At 35.5% G+C, this 25,107-nt stretch overlaps 1 protein-coding gene and 1 pseudogene across 1 annotated transcript; both read right to left on the bottom strand.

The window, feature by feature from the left end:
- Positions 1 to 366: 366 nt before the first annotated feature.
- LOC114314835 (salicylic acid-binding protein 2-like) lies at positions 367 to 13,429 on the bottom strand (annotated as a pseudogene).
- Positions 13,430 to 21,326: 7,897 nt separating this feature from the next.
- Positions 21,327 to 22,532, bottom strand: LOC114314866 (uncharacterized). Its single transcript, XM_028261394.1, has 4 exons — positions 22,229 to 22,532; positions 21,937 to 22,170; positions 21,713 to 21,814; positions 21,327 to 21,661 (listed from the first exon to the last, which is right to left on the bottom strand). Exons 1-4 carry the CDS (start codon positions 22,530 to 22,532, stop codon positions 21,327 to 21,329), a joined length of 975 nt encoding a protein of 324 aa, XP_028117195.1.
- Between the last annotated feature and the right edge of the window lie 2,575 nt (positions 22,533 to 25,107).

Genomic DNA, 25,107 nt, shown 5'->3' with positions numbered 1-25,107 from the left:
TATCAAATTGACAATTTTGCCCTTGAAATTAAGCAATGTTATGTTCAATTGTCCTTACATGAAACAAGATTCAAAATTCAGGGTCAAATGTGTCACAATTGAAAAGTCATGGACTAAAGTGACACGAGCCCCAAACTACAGAGACTATTAGTGTAATTTGTTCATAAAAAAAAAAGAGAAACAAAAAGCTAAAAAAGATACTTTTCGGTAGAAAGTTTGAAAACAATCACAACCAACACAACAACAATTTTATTATCACTCACCAATTTTATTATCACAAATTAAAGAGGAAAAAATATCATGCTACAATAAGAACATACCACATAAAAGTCTTTTTAAGGTTGTTTTATTTGCCATATGATATTTTTAAGTGTGCTTATTAGCAATCTCTAAGAGATAGCAGTAGAGTTCTCGAGGCTTTGAAAACATTGCCATATGATCTGCACCTTTGATCTCCTTCACCTCTTTCACTCCTCCGTTGTTTTCGATCATCCACCGTTAGTATTCCTCTGGTATTTCATAATCTTCGTTCCACACAAAAAAATCCCGCGTCACCGATACATAACTTTCATTTGAGAAGTTATTTGTCTATGCCAAATCTTCTAAAAATAGTGACCCTGTCCTCACTAATATTGTTGCTAATGTGAAATCTTATGAAAATAACATATTAACTTGTAGTATGTCTAGAAACACAAAAATTAAATACAGATTCGAACATTGAAATCATATGATAATATTTTTATCCTATTCTGTGTTTAATTTCCAGAGAGGAGGAGGATGGCTTACTTGGATGGGGCATAGTTGGTAGAGTTTGGATGCCAGAAATTTGGGGCCAAAGAACATTGATGTTAGGGGCACTTCAGGAGTACCATAGGATTCAAACTTTGTGTCCAACCATGATTCTGGGGTTGTCCCCTCACTGTGTGTTTGATTGGGGAGATTAGGGAGAGGATTATTCACTGTTCGGATTGCTTATTCGAAGGAGGAAGATGTCCATCATTTGTTTTTTTTTTTAATCCGCCGGACATGTAGTCCTGTCGGACTCCATATTCCTCACATGAAGGACTATTGTATCCTAGGGGAGGGGGTGAGATTATTTCCATGGGACTATTTACTGTTGGGATTAGGTGGTGAAATGACCATTTTGACCCTCTGCTATTTAATTATGTATTATATTTAGTAAAATTCAACAAAATTTAAATGTCTCAATTTAAAAAATAAAATAATTTTATTTAACTTTTTATTGATGTTTTATTTATTTAATTTTTTAAAATAATTGTTTATAGATATTTTTATTGATGTTTTATTTTAAAATTTTGTTTATATTTTATTTAATTATATTATTTAAATTTTAATAGATGTTTTATTTAATTTCATTATTTCATTATTATTATTTTTTAAAATAAATTTATTTAAAATTTTAATTAAAAAAGTAGCATATATTTTTATTGATATGTCATTTATTTAATTTTTAAAAAATAAATTTATTTAATTGTGTAAAAAATAAAATAAATAATTTTTTTATTTAATCTAGCTAAAAATAATTAAAATATTAAGGATATGTTTAATATTGCTATTACTTAGTAAACAATTGAAAAATGGTAAAATAGTCTTTTGCACATTTATCTTATTTAGTCCGTTTACTCAAACAATGAATTCACTAAAAATAGTCATCTAATCCTATGAAAAAACAAACACGGGATACATATCCAATCCAATCAAATAGGTCGAGAGATTCACAGTCCCAGGATTTAAGTCCGATGGATTCTAATCCCCCTTTATTCAGTTCGTCTAATCAAACACACTCTTAAAGTACTATACCGGGAGGAAAATTAACCAAGAAATAGACAACTCAAAAAGTTTTTCGTTTGAGAGGGGTAGTTTGCTTTGGGAACTACCTGATAGTGGTGTCAGATGGAAAAAAATTATAAATTAATTAAAAAATTTATAGAATTTATAATTTTTTTATTTGTTTGTAAATAGTTTTTTACTGACACATGTCAGTGTAATTACTCTTTTTTAGTAGGAAAAAAATAATTAGATCAACTCCGATTGGTAGCTCGAAAAATGCGTGGCTCGAATGACCCAAGCCCAAAACACCGTCGTTTTGGGTTTTTTTTTTTTTTTTGCTTTTCTTTCTCGTTTTACTGAAGATGAAGAAGATGAATGTGAAGAAAGAGGAAGCAGAAGAAGAAAGAAGAGAGAGAGAGCTGAAGATATTTTATATTTTAAAATAAAAGGGATGCTTGAATCAGATCATTGATTAAAATAAATATATATTTTCGTCAACACATCATCATCTTCAACACAGAGGAGGGATACAAAGGGGATGCTTGAAGATGATGATGTATTTTCGTATATTTTCGTATACACAGATCATATATTTTCGCCATCCCTTCATCAACACAGATCATATACACAAATTGTATACACAAAACATCTTCATCATCAACAACATCTTTATCAACATCATCATCATCATCAACAACAAGATCCAGATCCAGATCCAGATCTACTAGAAAGGGGGAGTTAAAAAAAAAGAAAAAAAAAGAAAGAGCAGAGAAAACAGAGGAGGGATACCCACCGGCATCACTGATCTTCCTTCTCTTCCTCCTCCGCCATCACCGCCATCGCCTCTTCTCTCTCTCTCCCGCCTCTTCTCTTCTCTTTCCTCTATTTGTCTGTATTCATTTGAAAGGACGGAAAAGAAAAAAAGAAAAAAAAAAAATACAAAGCGACGTCGTTTTGTATATTCGAGCCAATTTTCGAGCCACCATTTTCGAGCGACGGATCATTTTTCTAATTAGATACAGGTAAGTGACCACTGGCATTACAGATAGACATAAATAGTGGCACTTTATATTAATAATGTGCTGATATAAAAGATGATATATTAAATGTTGTATAAAAATATTGTAAGTATAACATTATTCTTGTGAATGTGCCATGACTCATATCTTGTACAAAATTAGATTAAAAAAATATACGATAAATGTAGAATGGGCGAATTACATTAAATCAAAAAATTAAAAATATTTCATATATTAAATATATTGATTACACATTAAAAGCCTAATAACCACTCATTACATGATCATCATCTAAACACATAATAAAAATTAATTTGGTAAAAAATAAATAAATAAAAGTCTAAAAGATTTATCAATTTTATATGATTTTATCTTTGATAAGTAGAAATTATTTTTAAAAATTCAAAAATATTTTTTTGACATTTATTTTTATCAAATTAGTTTATATTTTTATCAAATTGACAACTTTGCCCTTGAAATTGAGCAATGATATTTTCAATTGTCCTTATTTGGAACAAAATTCAAAATTCATGGTCAAATGTGTCACAATTGAAAAGCCAGGGATCAAAATGACACGAACCCGAAACTATAGGGACTGTTAGTGTAATTTGCCCATGTAGAATTTAGTACATGACCCAAGATTTTATATCTAGAAATATATATTTTTTCAAAATACTTACAATTATTAGATTATGTTTCAAGATTTTGTATCTTAAAATTTTCAAATTATTGTGATTGTTTTGGGACACAGTATTTTTCAACATGAACTATCTTAATTTTGAGTAGGGCAAACCTCTTAATTTTGAGTAATGCTATATTTCAAGAAAGAATATCATAAAAAGTTTTATAAAGATTCTTTATCCTTAGATTAGTTTGTGGTGTTATGTTATGCAATCACATATACTTTAAATTGCAATCTATCAATCATACTATAAGACAAAACTAATTAGTCTATACTATTTATAAACTAAGACTTCAAAATTATAACACACTTACATTAAAGTAAATTGCTTTTCTTATTTTGTTACTGATAATGTTGTAACTTCAACGGTGGATGGGTCAGATTGATCTACTCTTCCAACGGGTCTGCTGGTCTCGGTGTCCTTAAAACGAGCCTGCAAAAAGGTCTAATGGAGGAGGTAATCTCTCGACGGACACTCCGACGATCAAGTTAGGTTAGATTGATTATCGAGAGAGAGAGAGGGGCAAGGGATGAAAAACTTAACCTTTAATGCATATTGAAAGCTTTTTTATATCCTTTACTCATTATTTCCTTATCCCTTCCAGATTGTCTTGTTGGCTGAAAGTCTATAGTCTAGCTCACATTGTTCATGGTGAGTTTTGCCTCTTCCGGAGTGAAGGGCTTGCCACATTTAATGCTGTGAGGGTCTCATTAAATGGCTGATGTATAGGTGCAACAACTTTGCAAGATTTTTGTCTGCTTACGTGGCTAATTTCCTGCTTGTGTTTGAATGCTGTTGGTCCTGGTCTTGGTCTAGCATTAGCTTCTCAAGGTTACTGGGCTTTAATACCCAGGCTGTGAGCTGGCCCTAAGCCACGTGCTGAGCCCTCTTGGGTGCCCATCAGTATCAGTTACCTACTACACTAGATTATTTCTTAAAATTTCATGAAAATAAATTATTTCTTAAAATTTTACAAAACTTTTTATAATATTTCTTTCATGAAATTTAACATTGCTCAATTTTTCTTACATTGCTTTCCTTTCTCAAGACCAACCAATAATTAACAAATTAGCAAGACGTGCCAAAATAATAATAATAATAACAATAATAATAATAATAATAATAATAATAATAATAATTAAAGACTGAAGACAAACAATATTTTAATATCAATAATTATTTTAAATTATTAGATGATGTTAAAATAATACTACACTACTTTGGGCTACAACCTCTTAAAGCCTGCGAAATGGGAGAAAAGCTTGCAAGCTTTGCTCGTAAAATGCAAAGACACTTACGAGATAGATCCGCATTAATCTTACTATTTAAATTAAATTAATAACAAACAAATTAAAATACTAGATATATTTAGAGATGGCAATCGGAACTTGACCCGACGGGGACTTGATCTCCCGACCCCGAATTGAGTGGTTATTCCCCGAAAAATACCCTCGACGGGCCGGGGGTGGTATTAAAAATTAAATCCCCGATGATATTCGGGCCGGGGACGGGGATACATGTTTCAGCCCTGGACTCGGCCCCGATCCCCGCCCCCGTTTGCCCTGATGTAAAATTATTATTTTGCCTCTGTTTATATATATATATATATATATAACATATGTGTGTAAGGTTTGGTTAAACCAAACGTCAGCCTCATCTCACTCACTTCTATCTTCCTTTCTGTCTCTTCTCTCTCTCTCTCTCTCTCTTGTACTCTCTCTCTCTCTCTCTCTTTCACTCTTTCTCGCATCTCTCCTTCTCCTCCTCAGCGCCACTTCCATTATCCGCGACACCGATCGTCCTTCTCCGTCGTCCATCGCCTCCGTTGTCGCAGTTATAGTCACGCATCGTCCTCCTCCGTTGCCGCAGTCACAGTCACCGATCGTCCTCCTCTCCTTCGTCGTCCATCGCCTTCGTCTACGACACATACACAGATCTCAGTTTTTTTTGAAACAGATTTTGTGTATGTATGTATACATTTTTTTTTTGGTGTTGTTGAAACAGATTTTTTGTATGTGTATGTATGTATACGGATTTTTTTTGTATGTGTATGTATGTATACAAATCTTGTGTTGTTGAAACAAATTTATTTTTTTTTTATATTTTTTTTGAACGAAAACAGATTTATTGTTGAAACAGATCTGTTTGTGTGTATACATGTATGGTGTTGATGATGTTGTTGAACAAAACAAATTTGGGTCGGAAAAATTTCGGGGTCGGGGAAACCTGATCCCCGTTAGGGGACGGGGATGGGGACGGTGATAGATTCCCCGTCGGGGATCGGGGCCGGGGATGGAAAAATTTTCACAATCGGGGATTGGGGACAGGGAGTGTAATCCCCAGCCCCGTCCCGCCCCGTTGCCATTCCTAGATATATTTCTTACAACAACAATACAGAGAAAATATTATTTCAATGAAAGTGAGAGAAAATATTTATATATTAATAATAAATTTTATTACATTAAAAGTCAAATTTATAAAAGTTTCAATAGAATTCATATTTATTTTTTGGATAAATTACAAATATACTAATTGAAATTTGTTTAAAATAAGAATTATCCCTTGTGATTTTAGAAATTACATTCTGTCTCTTGTAATTTCTAATTTCATAATAAATGATTAATTTTATTAATAAATCATCCAATCAATTAATAGTTTTTTATGATGTCAGAAATTTATTTTAATTAATAATTTAAATAATTTGATTATTATATAAGAGTACGAATTTTATTTTTTTAATTAGTTTTATTAAATAATTTTTTTTATAATAAAATATTTATAATTTTTCAAATTATATGAAGTAATTTATATTTTAAGTATATACCAAGAGTGTATTTCCCTTAATTTTTTTTACTCCCACGACTGATAGGCTCTTTACTCAATAGGCTTCGTTTGGGAAGCCATGGTTTGGGCTTTTTTGGCTATTTTAGCTACAAAAAACAAAATAGGCTATTTTAGCCATAACAAACAAAACATCACATCCAACCCATAATCATTATATTCTTCTCTCACAAAAAAACTCAAAAAAGTCAAAAAGCCAAAAAGCCCTTCACAAACTAAGCTTTTAAGCCCAGGTTAAAATAGCCAAAAAAGCCAAAAAGTCAAAAAGCCAACCCACTTCCCAAACGGAGGGCTTCGTTTGGGAAGCCATGGTTTGGGCTTTTTTGGCTATTTTAGCCACAAAAAACAAAATAGGCTATTTTAGCCATAACAAACAAAACATCACATCCAACCCATAATCATTACATTCTTCTCTCACAAAAAAAATTAAAAAAGCCAAAAAGTCAAAAAGCCCTTCCCAAATCAAACTTTTAAGCCCAAACTAAAATAGTTAAAAAAGTCAAAAAATTAAAAAATCAACCCACTTCCCAAATGGAGGCTAAAGATTGCCTCGTTTTTAACATGGTCTGTATTGTAGCTTCTACTTGCAAGCGGGCCATTGATTTGTTAGTCCAAACAAATCTCTTGCATTGGAATTTGGAGTATGTAACCATTATCTCTCCTTCCGTATCTATTGGGTATACCATTATGAGTAAATTTGACTATTTTTTTTTTGTCTTTAATTTTTTTTCCCCCTGTTTTGGACTTTTATATTTTTTATTTTTTTCCAAATTTACTCATAATGTTAAATTTTATTTTAAATTAGACAAAAAATATTACATTAAAAAAATATATTATTATAATAAAAATAATGTTAGGTATATCATAAAAAGTTTCATAAAACACCATACTAAAATGATATTACTTTTATAATGCCTAACATTACTCTTATATTAAAGTATGAGTTAGGTCAGAAATGTAAATTATATATAATAAAATATTTGTATATTAAGTGACTATCAATATATTATTTTTTATTTAATTTTAAACATAACTTACCTTTTGAAATAAATTAAAAAATACTTGAAACATAAAAAGCTAGGCTAAGAAAAAAAACTACCCTTATCGAATCTTAGTCGCTTCATTAGTATTAAATATTATTCAAGCATTAACAGTATTGTACGGGGAGCAAATATTCGTTGCTGTCCGTACTCCTCGTGTCCAAACTTTGCTTCACTCTGATTAACCTGAGAATACAAAGATGGTGAGATACCCAGCGGTGTGTTGCGAAAAACCCTTTTCGACGGTCAAGTTAGCACCTTTTTAGAGAGAGAAAGAGAGAGAAGACAAAAGAGAGCTAGAGCTTTGGGTAGCCAGAAATTCAGACCTGTTATATGAAGGCGGTGTTCAGCCTATATAGCCTCTGAGCGCGCTACTCTGCTCGTTCTTTCCTGGACGCGTAGCTGTACTGCCCTCTCTATTCTTTACATGTGTACCCGTCAATACCACCAAACAACATTGGCCAAACTGCTAAACGGTATCGATGCACACCATTGGCGGGTTTCTCTTCTCGCACTCCAATTGGACCACCTGGCAATTTCACCGAGTTAGGCATAACCAGGTTAGTCCCAGCCTCAATCCTGGCTGACCTTCAGGGTCAAGTTCAATAACTAGCTCGGTTTGCCTAACTCCGTTTGTTCTTGCTGACCTTGCTCGGCCTTGGACCATCGCTTCACGTAGCTCGGCTTAGCCCGGTTCAACTTTCGGACTTTGGGCTAACTTAGCTGCATGATCTAGAACCTCGGCTAAATTGCGTTCGGTTATGCGAACTCGGTCATGTAATCCAACGGCAAGGCCCAAGTCACAATTAGCTCGGCCCGTTTTCTTGACGCAAACTTCTCTCTCAATTGCCCCTTAATTCCGTCTGCATTCGCGTGACTGGAATTACATTACTAGGCTAGGATAGACTCTTTGCTCGGTGGTTCACTTTGCTTGGTCGTTGGCCTTAAATCCCTTCTGTTATAACATGAATGGGATTACTCAACTTTAGCTCGGTTTAGGAACTTCCAAGTTGGCGAGCAAAGTCAGATTGGCAATTTGCTTCTTGGCGAGTAAAATCAGCTCGGTAAGGAACTTCAACGTTGGCGAACAAAATTAGCTCGACAACTTGCTTCTTGGAGAGCAAAATCAGCTTGGCGAGGAACTTCAAAATCGGCGACCAAGGTTAGCGCGGCGACTTACTTCTTGGCGAGCAAAATCAGCTTGGCAAAGAACTCCAAAGTGGGCGAGCAAGGTCAGCTCGACGACTTGCTTCTTGGTGAGCAAAATCAGCTCAGCAAAACTTCAAGGGCATCAAGCAAGGTCAGCACGACGACTTGCTTCTTGGTGAGCAAAATCAGCTCGGCAAGGAACTCCAAGGTTGGCGAGCAACGTCAGCTCGGCAACTTGCTCCTTGGCAAGCAAAATCAGCTCGACAAGGAACTCCAAGGTTGGCGAGCAAGGTCAGCACTGCAACTTGTTTCTTGGTGAACAAAATCAGCTCGGTAAGGAACTTCAGTGTTGGCGAGCAAGGTCAGCGCGACAACTTGTTTCTTGGCAAGCAAAATCAGCTCAGTGAGGAACTCCAAGGTTGGCGAGCAAGGTCAGCTCCGCAACTTACTTCTTGGCGAGCAAAATCAGCTCGGCAAGGAACTCCAAGGTTGGCAAGCAAGGTTAGCTCGGCGACTTGCTTTTTAGCGAGTAAAATCAACTTGACAATGAATTCCAAAGTTGATCAAAACCATCAACAACCCTCTTGCTGTGCAAAATTCGTCCGGCAAGAAATTCCAAGGTTGATCAAAACCATCAATAAACCTCTTGCCGAGCAAAATCTGCCCGATAAGAAATTCCAAAGTTGAACAAAACCATCAACTTTCTTGACCGAACTAAATCATCTCGGCCAGAAGTCTGGGAGTTGAACATATCATCAACTCGTTCGGCCGAGCATCATCCGCTTAGCGGAGATCCGAGTTGAACAAATCATCAACTCGTTTGGCCAGGCAACATCCGCTCGACCGAGCTCTGAATTAAACAACTCATCAACTCGTTTGGCCGAGCAACATCCGCTCGGCTGAGCTTTGTGTTGACCAAATCATCAATTCGGCTTGTTGAATAAGGTCACTTGTGCCAAGAAAGTTTGATTTGAACAATTCATTAACTCGGTTTGTTGGGTAAGGTCACCTCAACCAAGAAAGTTGGAGTTGAACAATTCATCAACTCGTTTGGCCAATCAACATCCGCTTGGCGAAGCTCTGAGTTGAACGAATCATCAATTCGACTTGTCGGGTAAGGTCATATCGGCCAAGAAAGTTGAAGTTGAACAATTCATCAACTCATTTGGCCGAGGGACATCCGCTCGCCAACTCTTCGAGCTTATCAAGTCATCAACTCATTTAGTCGAGCAACATCCGCTCGGTGGATAATTCCAAAGTTGATAAAATCTATCAACTATCTTTTTGCCAAGCAAAGATCTTTTTGGCAAGAAATATCAAGTCATTGAGATCAACCCTGTTGCTTTCCCCTAAGTCTGGGTCTTGCCTTAAACTTACACAGGCAAAACAGTGACCTAGACTAGATGGGTTACCCCTAGACTGTGTTCACTCTTTGGTTGGAATTCTCTTCGACTGAAAAAATCATTAGTTTTTGTTGGAAGTTTTTGGGCAAAATCGGCTCGACGACTTCTTGGCGAGAAAAATTCAGTTTGGTAAGAAATATCAAAGTTGGCAAGCAAAGTCATCTTGGCAATTTCTTCTTAGTGAGCAAAATCCACGCGGCAATGAATTTTGAAGTTGATCAAAATCATCAACAACCCTCTTACCGAGCAAAATTTGCCCAGCAAAGAATTCCAAAGTTGATCAGAACCATTAACAAACCTCTTGCTGAGCAAAATTCGCCTGGCAAGAAATTCTAAAGTTGATCAAAACCATCAACAAACCTCTTGTCGAGCAAAATTCGCCTAGCAAGGAATTTTAATCTTTCTGTCAAAATGATCATTAGTTGCCCCTTGAACAGTGCTAAATCCGCTTGGCGAGACAAAAATACAACAATTTTTAAGTAAACGGTCTACTTGTTTCATTGCGCCAATGGCAGAAAGGGTTACAAAAATAGAAATAAGAACAAAACTTTAGATTGGCAGAGTTCGATATTCTGGAAATAGACCGGCTATCTATATTCTGCGAGTTTTATGCCCCCTTTTCTTGACCTTCTTACTGATGTCTTCCAAAACTGAACTCCCTAGATCTCTTCCATGGTGGTTTGCATGACCTCCCTCTTGTTCGACTGTGTGAACCTTTCCCACTACTTGTTTGTCCTCTACTATCAGATTTTCCATCACGGTAGCTGTGGCGGCATCGTTTTCGATTTGAATGTGCTCATTAATGTGTTGCATGAGCAGTTCTATGGTCGACGGTTGACTCATTGTGAGCAAGTCTCTTAATTAATGTCTAATTGGAAGACCGCGCTTATACTGAGTGATTGCAAGGTTGGTCAAGCAATCAAGGATCTCGTTGAGTGTCTCCCAATACTTATCATTATACATCTTCAAAAAGTCGCCCGGCTCCATCTTTATTCCCAAGAGATGGTCAACTTCCTTGGACGTTGTGGTGTTTGTCTTGAATCTAGTGACAAATGCCTTTGCCAACCGTTACCACCCCTCAGTGCTCTACTCCAGTAGCCTCTTAAACCATTTTAGGCCCAATTCGCCTAAAATCAAAGGAAAAATAAGGCACATCAATGCTTCGTTTCGCCTGTGTCCAGCCATACCTTGTCGGAAATGGCTCACGTGCATGTAGGGATTCGTTTTTCCATTATAGAGTGTGAACTTGGGCTGGTGGAACCCACTGGGGAGCGGTGTGTTCTCTATCTCAATGGAAAAAGGGGTGGCGCTCAGTCTTGCCAACTCTTTGTCTGGTGGCATGTGTGCCGCCAAGCGTGGTGGTGGTATGGCGACCTCTTCACTGGCTCGCCCTCTAGGGGCCAGCCGCTGCAATGTAGGCATCTTCTGCACTTTGCGTTGATGAACGCGCTCCTTCAACACATCCCTCAGGTCTTTCGACCGGTCAGAGCGTGAATATCTCGACGCCATCGTCGGACGTGAGGGGTGGTAACTGCTGTCTTGCGTACGAGGTGTCACCGCCGGCACGATGTAGTCTCAAACTCTGAAGCTTCTCGTGACAGAAAGTGAAGTGGTGCGGCGTCTATTTTGATTGTTAGAACGATGAGAATAGGTGTGCTCACCATGGTTTCCCACTCCAGCGATGCTATTTCCCTTCATCTGGCGTTTTATGGTCTCCATGTCTATTGCTATCTTCTTGATGATGGTATTTTGGTCTCTTAGCTTGTCTTCCAAGTACTAAGTGTGTGAGTCTTACCGTCGGCGATGCTCTTTTAGGCTGACAGAGCGCCCAAAACTCCTTGCGCGCTTGTCTCGCGCATTTTTGGGAAGTCCTTGCTCGGAGGTCTCCAAACTAGCCATCGTTAGAATGGCGGACTGGCCATCTCTGCACCGAACGGACTTTGGCCGTGATGTCGTTGATGGCAGACAGCGAAATGTCATCGTGGTTTGCCATAAAAGATGATTGGCCGAGCTCGGAGGACAAGGTTTTGTCTGTCGAAGCTTCCCACAGACAGTGCCAATTGTACGAGGAGCAAATATTCGTCATTGTCCGTACTCCTTGTGTCCAAGCTTTGCTTCACTTCGATTAACATGAGAATACATCCGGCGGTGTGTTGTCGGAAAACCCCTCTGATGGTCAAGTTAACACCTTTTTAGAGAGAGAAAGAGAGAGAAGACAAAAGAGAGATGGAGCTCTAGGTAGCCAGAAATTCAGACTTGTTCTATGGAGGCGCCGCTCAGTCTATATAACCTCTACGCGCGCTACTTTGTTCGTCATTTCCTGGACGTGTGACTGTACTGCCCTCTCTATTCTTTACACGTGTACCTGTCAATACTGCCAAACAACATTGGCCAAACTGGCAAACGGTATCGACACACACCATTGGCGGGTTTCTCTTCTCGCACTCCAATTGAACACCTGGCAATTTCCACCGAGCTAGGCATAGCCTGGTTAGCTCCAGTATCAATTCTGGCTGACCTTCAAGGTCAAGCTCAATAACTAGCTCGATTTGCCCAATTCCGTTCGTTCCGGCTGACCTTGCTCAGCCTTGGATCATCGCTTCACCTAGCTCAGCTTAGCTCGGTCTAACTTCTGGACTTTAAGCTAACTCAGCCGCATGATCTAGAACCTCGACCAAACTGCCCTCGGCTATGCCAACTCGGTCGCGTAATCCAACGGCAAGGCCCAAGTCATAACTAGCTCGGCCTGTTTGCTTGACGCAAACTCCCCTCCCAAGTACTATGATAAATTAATAATATGAACTTATCATTATTTCAAGTTTTTAAAAAAAAAAATCATTACTCACTAATGTGAATTTTTCTCAATCTAAAAACAACTTATTATTAGAAAACATGAGAACGAGAAATTTTAATTTTTACATTTTGGTTATTAATTATTAATAACTTAGAAAAAACTGTACCAAATAAATAACAAAATAAATGAAGTGCGAAGTAGAAGACAAAAGACCACAAATACGAGTATCGTGTATTGAGTGATTTAGGTGTTTGTAGCATTAGTGGCTAGGCCTTGTAACTATGACTATTTTTATATTTGATTTTGCGATAGATTTCTATATAATCTGTACATTTTCAATAACAAATGAGGGTTTGTGCACAGTATCGGGCATGAAAGCAGTGAGGAAGACAATATCGGAGATTTTCTTGGGGAACTTGTCCATGGCAAAAGCCAAGTTCAAGCCACCAAGACTGTGCCCAATGAGAACCACCTTTTCGCCCGGAGGAAGGGATTCCCTGACCTCCATCAACGGCTCCGTATAGTCATAAAGAGTGTGAAGCTCTTCTATCTTCTTCATGTTGATATCAGGGGCCGAGAGGTCGAAGGCGGTGACCTTGTGGCCATGAGACTCTAGCAGTGGTTTGAGCTTGCACCAACACCAAGCTCCATGGCAAGCACTATGAAACAGGACGAAATGGGTCTGTGTTTGTTGTTTGGCTGCTTCCATCTTTTTGTTTGTTAGTGAATAGACAAGAAGCAGTGCTACATTGAGACGAACACATCTATACTTATAAAGGGCAAAGATACCTCTTTAATTTTGGAGCTCTCATTGAGCTCTAATAATGTGAAAATTTAAATAAAAAAAACTTAAAGTCAAAACGTCACAATAATAAGTGGGACCTACCTTCTAGGAACTCATATTTTAGAGTTTTCAAACATTTTAATTTATAAATTCATTCACAATAATGTGTTAGAGGAGTTGGAGCCTACTATTATTAAGTGGATAACAAATTAAAACTGACACATATTCTACTATATTATTGTGAATAAAATCATAAATACTTTTTAATGATTGCAAATATTTTTCTTATTATGGGATAAGGGAATAATGGGAAATTATTAATCCATTGCTTGCTTTGTATGGTACTAAAATTTTAAATAATTTTAATAATAATATAAAAAGATTACAAAAATAAGATGATTTGACTTCTATAAAAAAAAAATTTATTCAATTGTCAAAAATAATTGTATTGAATTATTTCTCCATCTATTATCCCATGATATTCTTTTCGTCTAATTTTGTAATATAATTTATTTTTCACAATCCTATCAATAATCTAATGACATCCAATCTTATAAAAATATATATATGGAGATTGATTTTTTTTTTCTCCCATTATGAAAATTGTATAGGATTAGAAGTGGTTGTTGGGTTTGAGTTCATGAATTATTGATGTTTTTAGCTATTATGAATTAGTAATCTGTTTAATGATATAACTATTTCTTATAATATAATTATTCTTATATCTATTGAAAAAAAAAAACAAAAAAGCAAACTAGGCCTTTAATATACGAAACCTTTCATTCGAATGCTAGGCTATCACTAGTTCCTAGGGGTGCAACTCGGGCGGGTTCGCTCGGGCTGGTGGGTTGTCCAGGCCCAGCCTGAATTGTGTTTGCCAGTGCCCAAACCCGCCCAAGCTCGACCATCAACCTGAACTTGGCTGCCCAAGCCCAGACTAAGCTTCATAATTTGAACTCGGATTAGGCCGAATTGCCCAAATTTCACAAGAAGTATGATGATATTACTACAAAAAGCCCCTTTTTATCCTTTCATATTGACAGGAGAAATTAGAAAAAAAAAAGCTTAAGTTAAACATGATCTGTATAGAAGCATACCCTGATTAAGCATTGACTATCACAATTCAATAAGCAGTTAATTTCGTTATTATTCAAACTTTTGCCAATGTAGCAGCAAAATGCATCCAAATATGAAATAGAGGATTGGCAATGTGCATTTCAGTAGATCTAAACCATAGCCCAAAATGATCAGCATCTTCATGATTAAACTATTGCAATTCATGGATTAAGGCTAGGATAAACATTCTACTATCAGTATGCAACCTAGACTAGTAAAATATTAATCAAGATACAAGAGTATAACTGGATTGCTTACTTGGAATCCTTAAGAGCAAGAACTTCAACACAGATGGAATCCTTTCTTGATTAAACTTTGTGGTTCTTGTTCCTCTCTCTACCGTTCTTCAACTCTTTGAGGAAGAAATGAGAGTTTAAGACGCACAGAGGAAGAAAAGAATGAGTAAGGTTTAGTTTTTACTTTTAATCTAATGGTCCAAATATAAGATTCTTGTAGCGATCCCAGTTTTGCCACTTCGTTGAGTATGTCGGGAATCGAGCTGCTCGGTCAGCTCACGAGGGTCCAGGGGGCAACGCCCCTTAGTGGGTCCAAGGGCAGCACCCTGGCGGGGGTCGAGCGGGAGAGAAAGCCGCACGTGCAGATTTTAGGGGAGAGCATAGCTTGCATACTGCTAAAAAGGCAGGTGCGAGAGTGAGGTGCGGTGGGTTGGTGAGATCTGAAATTTTTTCCTTTTTCTTCTCTTGTCGGGCTAAAGTTGAATCACTTTTGTATATCTGTCTCTCTCTAAAAACATTTCCTCTCCATTCCCTCTACATTTCCTACCAAAAACCTCAGAAGATCTTTGATTTCTTCAAATCCTTTGGGATTTTGACCTAAGTTCTTCATCAAAGTTGGTTAGCTCCTCGAGGGCTTCGTTGTGTGCGGTGAAGATCGAGTTTGGACACCATTGATTTTGGGGGTTTCATCTCATTTCTTCTTCAAAACTTGAGGTAGGGATTTTCTTAGAGTTATATATATATATATTTTTGCAAGATCTAGATGATTTTCGAAATCATCTTTCGATAGCTTTGAAAATTGATTGTTAATTCAAGAAGTTGAGCGATTTTGAAAGTGGGTTTGTCTCTTGTTCTTTTAAAATGATCTTATGGGTTTTGATCTTTGTTGATTGAAGAAAAGATGATTTTGGAAAGTTTTATTTCAAAAGATTTGAGTTGTATAGTTTTGGTAAGAAAACCTAGAATTTGGAGATTTTTTTTAAAGAGACTGAAAATCCATGAATGATATTATTATATTTATTTTGTGTGTCAAAATAAATGGATGTTTGAAAAATTTCTTATTTATATTTATATAAATGATGAATTTCAGGGAATGTGAGAATTGTTGTTCATTTTGAAAATTATTGTTCAAAACGTTGAAATAGTCTTGAAATGACTAATTGTTGAGGATACTTGAGAAGAGAGAATTGTATTATTCCTTGGATGATGAATTGGAATAAAAGTATTTATATTCATCTTGTGTTATTGGCATATCAATTCATTTGATTACATTAAACTTTGAAAGTTGATTTGAAAACTTGCATTGAGAAAAGAATGTTGAGAAACAAGTTTCCATGAATTAGTTTTGGGGTAAATACGGTGGTAAGTCTTGACAGGTGGTGTAGATGAAATTGAATAGATGTCGAGCCTTCTAGTTAATACTGGTAAAAATGACAGATTATAGGTGTCGAGCCTTCTAGTCAATGCTGGTAAAAATGACAAATTGGTAGTACTTGTATAGTCTACTTGCAGACACCGACCTAGGGATTACCAGAATCGTATTTACCACCCTTGAAATAAATTATTAAGTTTTGAACAATTGAAGTTGCATGATATCATTGAGTATGATGGTTTTCAAAAGATGAAAATGTGATTAATCTTCAAAAAGGGTATAGCATGGCATGTGCATTTCATCTCTTTAGACTTGTATAAAATGTATATACTTTGTTAAGAATTTCCTACTGAGCTTTATGCTCACCCTACGGGATTTTTATGCCGGAAAAGATGTGGTGATCCCACCCAACTAGGGGTGTGGAAGTATGTGTGTTGGGAGTACAATGCTTTCATTTTGCTGTGACTCTGTGTGTAAGCCAAGGGCTGTGTTTGTGTGGGTTTGAATAACCATTTTGTCTAACCAGGCTCAAGCCTTGGAAACTTGTAAACCCCTTGGGGGTAATTATTTGTTTATTTACTTGTTGTTGGATTAATGTATTGTTGTATGAAGAACTATTGTATTATGTAATGTAAGTTTGGAGATTTATATTCAGTTTTTCTTGAAAGAGCCATGATTATTGTATTATCATTTGGGTTGGAAATTTGGAGCGTTACAATTCTAATCTAAGGGCCAAAGCCCGGCAAAAAAAAAAAAAAAAAAAAAAATCTAAGGGCCACCTATTTATACATATATTATATAATTTTTATAATATATAAAATGCAACTCGGGTTACACACAGCCTCTGCCCAGGCTCGATTAAATTACAATTTGGGCATAAAAAATTTGCCACGGCCCGCCTAGATTACAATAAATTGTTGCCCAAGCCTTAAAAAAACTCGGGTTGGGTTGCTCAGGTTGAGCTCGTCCAAGTTGCACCCCTACTAGTTCCACTTAGATGAGCCATATGGTTTATTTTTAATTTTGTCGAGTAGATTATTTATTAAAAAATTATAATAATTTAGTAGTATTTTTATAAAATAATTATAAATTTATCAAAAAGTTTAAGATTTAATTATTAATATTAATAGAGTTTATTATTAATTTAAAATTATTTTTAAAAACTTACACATGATTGTAATTTTTTTTATTTAAAAATCACATTGATCTAATAGTTTATAATAATATAATTTTATTGTTTTCATATTCATAAAAATGATTGTAATAATAATGCGCATTTTTTAAAGTTAAAAATGAAAAAAAAAATATAATTATAACTATTAATTTAATTTAATTTAATTTTTATTAAATAAATAATTCATGCATAAATCTAATAAATCATTAAAATAGGTAATAAGAGCAACCTCATCAAACTCGACAGACAGCTTCTCCAGCTAAACTAGCGAGATGAACTCCAAAAAACCAGGCGCATCAATCTCGCTACAAGCGCGCCAAAATTTGAGGATGTTACAGTAGCTTGTTACAACAAACGAGCTACTGTTCATCGTTATTCATTTTTTTATTATTTTTTTTCCCGCCAAACCCTACCCTCTTCCTCTTCCGCGCCAAAACTACATAGCAGCAACCACTCCACAGCATTTGCTTTCACCATATCTGAAACTTAGGTTCTCTCTCTCTCTCTCTCTCTCTCTCTCTCTCTCTCTTTGTGCTGCTGTACTCTAGATTTGGATTAGATTGGATGAATTGGGGTCTATAATTTTATTTGAGAACCATCAATGGCTCTTTGATTGAATTAAGTTGTTTAAACATCTTTGAAAATTTGTATGCACAAAATTCTTGTATCACAAGTGTTTGATAAATTGCCTCAATGAAAGTGAATGCATATATATGTTGACATTTTAAAGCTTAGATTACTTGTATATTTTTAAAATCTTTAAAACTGGGTAAAGGAAATTTCTATCATACTGAGAAAGAACATATATAGTTTGTGATCTTTATGGTTTTTTTTGATACACATTGTATATAACTATGATATAATTTTAAGATTTTTGTTAAGTAATTAGTGCATAAAATTAATTTGCCCCATTGTCTACCACTATTTAGTTAAAAGTGATCAAATGTGAAATGTATTGTTGATTGTTCATGTCATTGAATATAACTCTCAGAGAGAGGACAGATAAAGGTGAATTACTATGAGAACAAGTAGAAAAAATAAAGGGGAAATGTGTTCAAGTTAGACAACAAAGAAATTGAAAAAGGTGTTTTCCTATAATATAACCGAAAATCTGCTTTCTTCCTTTTATTTCAAGAACATGCATGACAGAATCAACTCTAGAGCATTTTATAAGTATGTGGTCAATATATGAGCACATTTTTCCACCTGAGAGATGTCATGGATACTGTACCCACTGTCTACTAATATCCTCCCAAGTAAGACATTCATTGTCCAGGCCATAGTAAAAGCAGAATAATATCACTCTCATGTTCTATTAGTTGTACTAATTAGTTTGTTTACCTCATCCTGCAAAATGAATTACTGGTGTTAATTTTCCTCACTTGTTTTCTAATGGATGCTTTGCTGCTATGGTGTGGAGTATTACTGATTTCCTGCACAATCTAGAGGGCATTTTTTGGCTTGCTGGGAGTTGGCTGTGTTGGTGCCTTACCAACACTTTTTTTCCAACCTTGTTTGTAGTTTTTGCTAGCATTTGACTGGGTAGTTGCTTTCATATTAACTCTGTTGGGATGTTAGCTTAGCTACATATGATGCTTCCTTATATTAAGCTTTTGTTATGTAATTTTGTCTGCATAATAAAATCTTCCTTTTGCCTTTCAAAAAAGAAAAAAATTCAAATTTTAGTAAACAATCATCAAAACACTCCTCCAAGCTCAACCCTTTACTCAAACTTATATCAACTTTAGTTTTACTCAAAGGGAGACTGAAATTTTTCACTCAAATTCATATCAAATTTAATTTTTGTAACAAAAAAAAACTGTTAACTCCTCTTATTTAATCCAACGAAAACTTAAAACATGTGCTCTTTTTCCCAAATTTGAGTTAAGGGTTGGAGGTGGTCTTAGTAGGCTTCATTGAATTGATTTTATTTTATACGAAAGTGCTAACTTATTGTCTTGTTGGGATGGATTCAATCTGAAATTTTTCACTCTATCTTGAGCGATGGATTCATTCTGATTTGATTCACTCTATCTTGTAGGATGGATTCAAGTGGAGACCCTTTCTTTACCAATCTTTTACAAGAGGACTCCAACCTTGACAACCAATTCATGAAGTCTCAATATCTGAACCAAATTAGTCAAGGTGCTGGCCAAGAATCTCAGTTTTCAACCAAAAAAGAATCTGCTACGAAAAAGTCATGCAGTGGCAACTTTTCTAAAAAAGAAGACAATTTGCTTATATCAGCTTGGCTTAATACTAGCTTGGATGCAGTGCATGGAAATGAGCAAAAAAGTAAGACATTTTGGAGGAGAGTTGGGGAGTACTTCCACGAGCACAAAACATTTATTAGTGAACGTACTGATAATTCTTTGATGAACCGGTGGTTAATCATTCAACTTGGAACCAATAAGTTTTGTGGGTACTTTGCTCAAATTGAATCAATGCGTGAAAGCGGTGTGAATGAGCTAGACAAGGTATCAATTACATAGATATTTAGACATTTACCATTCAATATATTTTAAAATTTTGATATATATATATATATATTTTCTAGATTGGCAAGGCAAAACTTATGTACCAGGAGGTTCATAACACCTCATTTCCATTCGAACATTGTTGGAATGTGTTGAGGCATCAACCAAAATGGTTTGAGACGTACCAAAAGAAAAATCCAAAAAGGAGTCGAAATTCCACATCTTCACCTTCAACACCAGAGTTAGTCAATCTAGAGGAAGATGAGATCTCACGAGATACGCATATATAATTGGAGAGACCAATTGGCAAGAAGAAAGAAAAAGAAAGGCTGAAAAAATTGAAGAGCCAAGATACTACAAGTTCTCCAATTGTAGACTTGCTAATTGACGTGAAAGAAGATAGAAAGAAAGGAACTGAGAAAAAAACATGAAATGCTTGAGAAATCATATATTATTCATGTTGAAAAAGCTGAATTGGAGAAATTGAAGGAAGAAGAGAGAATCATGATGATTGATACGAGTGGGATGTCCCCAATGCAACAAGAATACTATTATCAGTGTCAAATGGAAATCATTGAGAGTCGAAGAAAGAGCAACATTTTCGAGTAATTTATGAAACTGTTATGTTTTTTGTAACTTTTGACTGTTAGTTTGGTAGATTTTGTTTGGATGAAATAGTTGGATCCTTTTGTGCTATATGGTTTCATGATGTAGAAACAGGGGTTCTTTTTTGTGACTTTTGACTAAAGTAAAATTTATGTATATTTTGTAACTTTTGCCTATATAATACATTGGCATTTTGTAAGCTTTACTTGTTGGAATTTGATGCTACAAAGATTATTCTATTTCAGAATGACACTGAGCTAAACTGTTATTTTTTGGGTTATTTTTACTGCTGTTTTGGATACTTTTGCTGCTGTTTTTGCTGTTGTTTCGAAGCTTTTTTGCTGTTGTTTCGAAGCTTTTTTGCTGCTGTTTCAGGGCTATTTTGCTGCTGTTTCGGGGCTGCTTTGCGGCTGTTTTTGTGCTGAATTTGGGGATGTTTTGTGACTGTTTTTGTGCTGAATCTGGAGCTCTTTTGTGGCTATTTTTGTGCTGAATTTGGGCTTCATTTTCACCTCCAAAAACCACAAAACAATAGGATGAATTAATATGGATAATTTATAACATTTTGATCAAATGAATTCATCAAACAAAATCAAAAACATAATATAAATAAAATCATCAAAATCAATATGTCTAACACATGACTTTCCCAAAAATCAAATTACAAGCTACAGCAGTTCAAAAAAAAAAAAAAAAACTTACAAGCTACAGCAAAGGTTGTAATCATGAGAACCAACCTAGTGTTTAGGTCCATTCTCATTAATTCCAAATTGGCTATAGATTTGCCTATTCCAACCTAAGATTGGCTATAGATTTGCCACAAGTGCTCAACTAAATCTGATTAGAGTCGAGAATGAGTTTCTCTATCTCTTATGCGACGATGTTGTTGAATAAATTCCATGATATCAGGTGTACGTTCAAGTGACACTTGTGAAAGAGGGATTTTATCGATTTGTTCATAATCAATGTTTTGTTCTCCTTCGTCATCTCTTTCATCCTCAATGATCATGTTGTGTAGTATTATACAAGCCTTTATAATATCTTTAAGAGTCTGAAGATCCCATGGTCTTGCAGGTCCACGCATAATTGCAAAATGTGCTTGAAGCACTCCAAATGCACGCTCTACATCCTTTCTATACGCCTCTTGGGCCTCAGCAAAATGTTTATTCTTTTTTCCTTATGGACAAGGAATTGTTTTAACAAAAGTTGCCTATTGTGGATATATACCATTAGCAAGGTAGTATCCCATGGTATATTCGTTTCCATTAATGGTGTAATTAACTCGAGGAGCACGCCCTTGAGCAAGCTCGGTAAATACGGAAGACCGTTCTAAAACATTGATATCATTATTAGACCCAGGTAACCCAAAAAATGCATGCCATATCCAAAGATCATATGATGCTACTGCTTCCAAAATAATTGTTGGCTCATGTGCATGGCAGTACACATACCTTTCCATGCAGTTGGGCAATTCTTCCAGGTCCAGTGCATACAATCAATGCTCCCTAACATCCTAGGAAAACCGTGACTTTCGCCAACAGCTAAAAGACTAGCAATGTCGTCGTTGTTTGGTGACCTCAAGTACTCATCAGAAAAAATTGCAACCACTGCTTTGACAAATTTCTTTACGCTTTTCATTGCAGTACTTTCTCCAATCCTCAAGTATTCATCCATAAAATCAATTGCTACTCCATAAAGCAAGCATTCTAAGAGCCATAGTTATTTTTTGAAGAGAAGACAAACCGAGCACTCCAGCACCATTTCTTTTCTGAACAAAATATGGTTCATAAGCTTCTACTTCAGATTGAATGCGGAGAAAAAGAGAACAATTCATTCGAAACCTTCTCCGAAATAATTTGGGAGGATATACTGGTGGATCAGCAAAATAGTCGAGAAAATGCCTTTGATGGCCTTGCAAAGGATTACGCCAAACGAACTCGCGTCGTTTATGAGCAGCATGTCGTGACTTTGATGAACTCTCGGCTTCCATAGAAGCTATTGTAACTATCTCCAACTCATCATCGGAGTCAGAGTCATAAAGAATCATGTCTAGAAAATGAAGATCCATATATAAAAACATTAATGAGGATAGAATGAAAGAAAAATATTTCATTTAAATTGTGAGAATTAGAGAACATATGCTATTGTTTATAGTAGAAGAATATGGCCGTTTGAAAAATTTTGACCGTTGATAAATATAGCCGTTGGAATGCACAGTAGAATGATTGAAGAATATGGTCTAGTTTTGGATTTGGGGTCTTTATATTTTATCCGAAATGCACCAGTTGGCTACCGTGTTGGTGACTTTCTAATAATCTGATCCGTTCATATTTTGGTGTTGATTGAGTAGATCAACTACAAAAATTTTACACTCAATCGAAGATCAGCACGATGGATGCCCGAGCCGAACCGCATGCCCTTGTTTTCCTCCAAGAAATGCTACTTGATCAAGCCCCTGGAAATGCTACTTGATCAAGCCAACCCATTAATTTAATAAAAAAAAGAAAGAAAAACAAATACAATAAAAAAATAATATTTTAATAGGATTGAATTAAAATAGAGAGTTTGATGAAGTGGGTACTAAAAATATGACTAGCTAAAATAGAAAAATAGCTTTTTAAGTTATAATTTGACTAAAAATTTAAAGAGATTGGTGTGGATGCTCTAATGGGCCCACATAATAGGGTAAGGTCCAATCCACTTTCGGAAGTTGGCTTGGTTAGGCGATGAATTGAGAAAGACACTTATTTCGACTTTTAAAAGGGTGATTAAATCCACACCGCACAACCTCTTATTATTAAGGGTGTATGAGGTGCGGTTCAGGCGATTTGAGAGTAAAATTATAAATTGAATGGCAGGTTAATGAATTGACAAATTGCGATTTGGATGATTTTTGACGGATTGACGGATTGAAAAATATTTTAGCTAATTATCATACATTTGAATAATATATAACACTAATTTATATAATATTTTTTAGATATATTACACAAAGTAATTTTACATAATATGTTTCATACATATAACCACTAATTTGTAATAAATTTTATATCTTAAATCTCTCTTACACTCATTTTTACATTGATATTTCATTGGAAGTTACAAAATCTATATGCATTAACTATAGCGAAGCGGAGCGGTTCAGTTGGCAGACTATAAATTTTAAAGTTTAAACCATGGTTAGCGGTTAGAGAGGTGAGAATTGATGCGGATTGGTGCGGTTTTAGCGGATTGCGCAGTATTTTGCACAGCCCTACTTACTACACATTAATTTCTTAGGTCTTGTTAGACAACTTTTAATTTTAGTTAAAAAGTTATCATAAGTTATTAAATTACTCTTTCTATTTTTTTATACATCTTTTCATAAAAAATTAAAAAATTATTAAAATAACTGTTCCCAAACGAGACCTTTACATCATATATTATTTTAATCAATTAATTTTTTTTTCTTATTTCACGCCATCAATTTTTTGAAAATCCCAAAATATCTTCATCTTCTCTAAGACTCCCATATCCTATCTACCAGTTGACACCACTCCTGTCCCAGTTGCCTCGTCACCTTTTCCTTTATTATACTTATATCATGGTGAGTATGGTGATATACTATGCAAATCATAGACAAAATATGTACTTACTATATTTAACACCCTTCAACTTCCTGCTCTTCCAGTCGTCGTCGTCGTTGTCGTCATCCTCATCTCGTCTATCAACCTTGTCTAATTTTCTCTCTCTCTCTCTCTCTCTCTCTCTCGTTACATGGTATATGTTGTAATGGCGGTGGAGGGCTGTGATGGTGGCCGAAGAAGAAAGTCATCGTCGTTGTGGTAGCTCGGGGACAATAGACGGAGGTGAGCAGTTGGTGGAATCGACCTCCGTAGCCACTACAACCATTATAGTCTAACTCCTCCTCCTCCTCCTTCTTCTTCTTCTTATTTTTATTTTCTAGATCTGGGTTTTTCAGATCTCACTCTCTATTGGTGATGGTAGTGGAGATTTTAGTGATAGTGGTAGCCGGCGGTAGAGACCAGAAATGAATAATTTTATATATATAAAAATGAAACTTTCAATATTACAATATTAAATTAATTATATAACATTTATTGAATGAATAATTTTTATTTCAAAATGAAATAAACTATTGCAAAAATTTATATTATTAAATAAAATAGGTGTATATTATTGATGATGGTAGAACAATTGTATCACTATAGGTCAAATACATCCCAACTAGGTTGGCACCTATTACACTACCAATCATTTTCATTATACTCCATCTCAATAATCCAATACAAAAAAAAAAAAAAAGAAATGAAATGAAATAGTAAAAAATAAATTGTTGATCAATCATCGGAGGAGACAAACATTTCAGTCACGTTGCCCGATGATATGTCATCCAAATAATTTTGAATTCGTTCATTTTCACTATAATTTTGTCTTATTGCAAGCGCATGCATTTGATCTCTAAATATCATCAGTGTCTCAACTATCTGGGGTGAAAGCCTGCTCCAGTAATCGCTCAACACCCGTCCACCTGCACTAAAAACTATTTTTGAAGCAACTGTTGTAATAGGAACATTTAGTATATCACGGGCCATCTGTGAAACCACATGCCACATAGTTTC

The sequence above is a fragment of the Camellia sinensis genome, chromosome 1 (assembly GCF_055761805.1).
Source record: "Camellia sinensis isolate YWXY chromosome 1, ASM5576180v1, whole genome shotgun sequence".
In the NCBI taxonomy this organism is placed as follows: Eukaryota; Viridiplantae; Streptophyta; class Magnoliopsida; order Ericales; family Theaceae; genus Camellia; species Camellia sinensis.
The sequence above is the reverse complement of the archived record's forward strand: the minus strand, read 5'-3'. Positions and strand labels throughout refer to the sequence as shown.

Excerpts from the sequence above, each read along its gene's own strand:
- LOC114314866 (XM_028261394.1), bottom strand. The coding sequence starts at position 22,532 with ATGATTCTTTATGACTCTGACTCCGATGATGAGTTGGAGATAGTTACA. Across the intron at positions 22,171-22,228 it reads AAATGGTGCTGGAGTGCTCG|CAATTGATTTTATGGATGAA; the intron begins GTTTGTCTTCTC and ends TTTATGGAGTAG. Across the intron at positions 21,662-21,712 it reads GGGATACTACCTTGCTAATG|GAAAAAAGAATAAACATTTT; the intron begins GTATATATCCAC and ends CTTGTCCATAAG.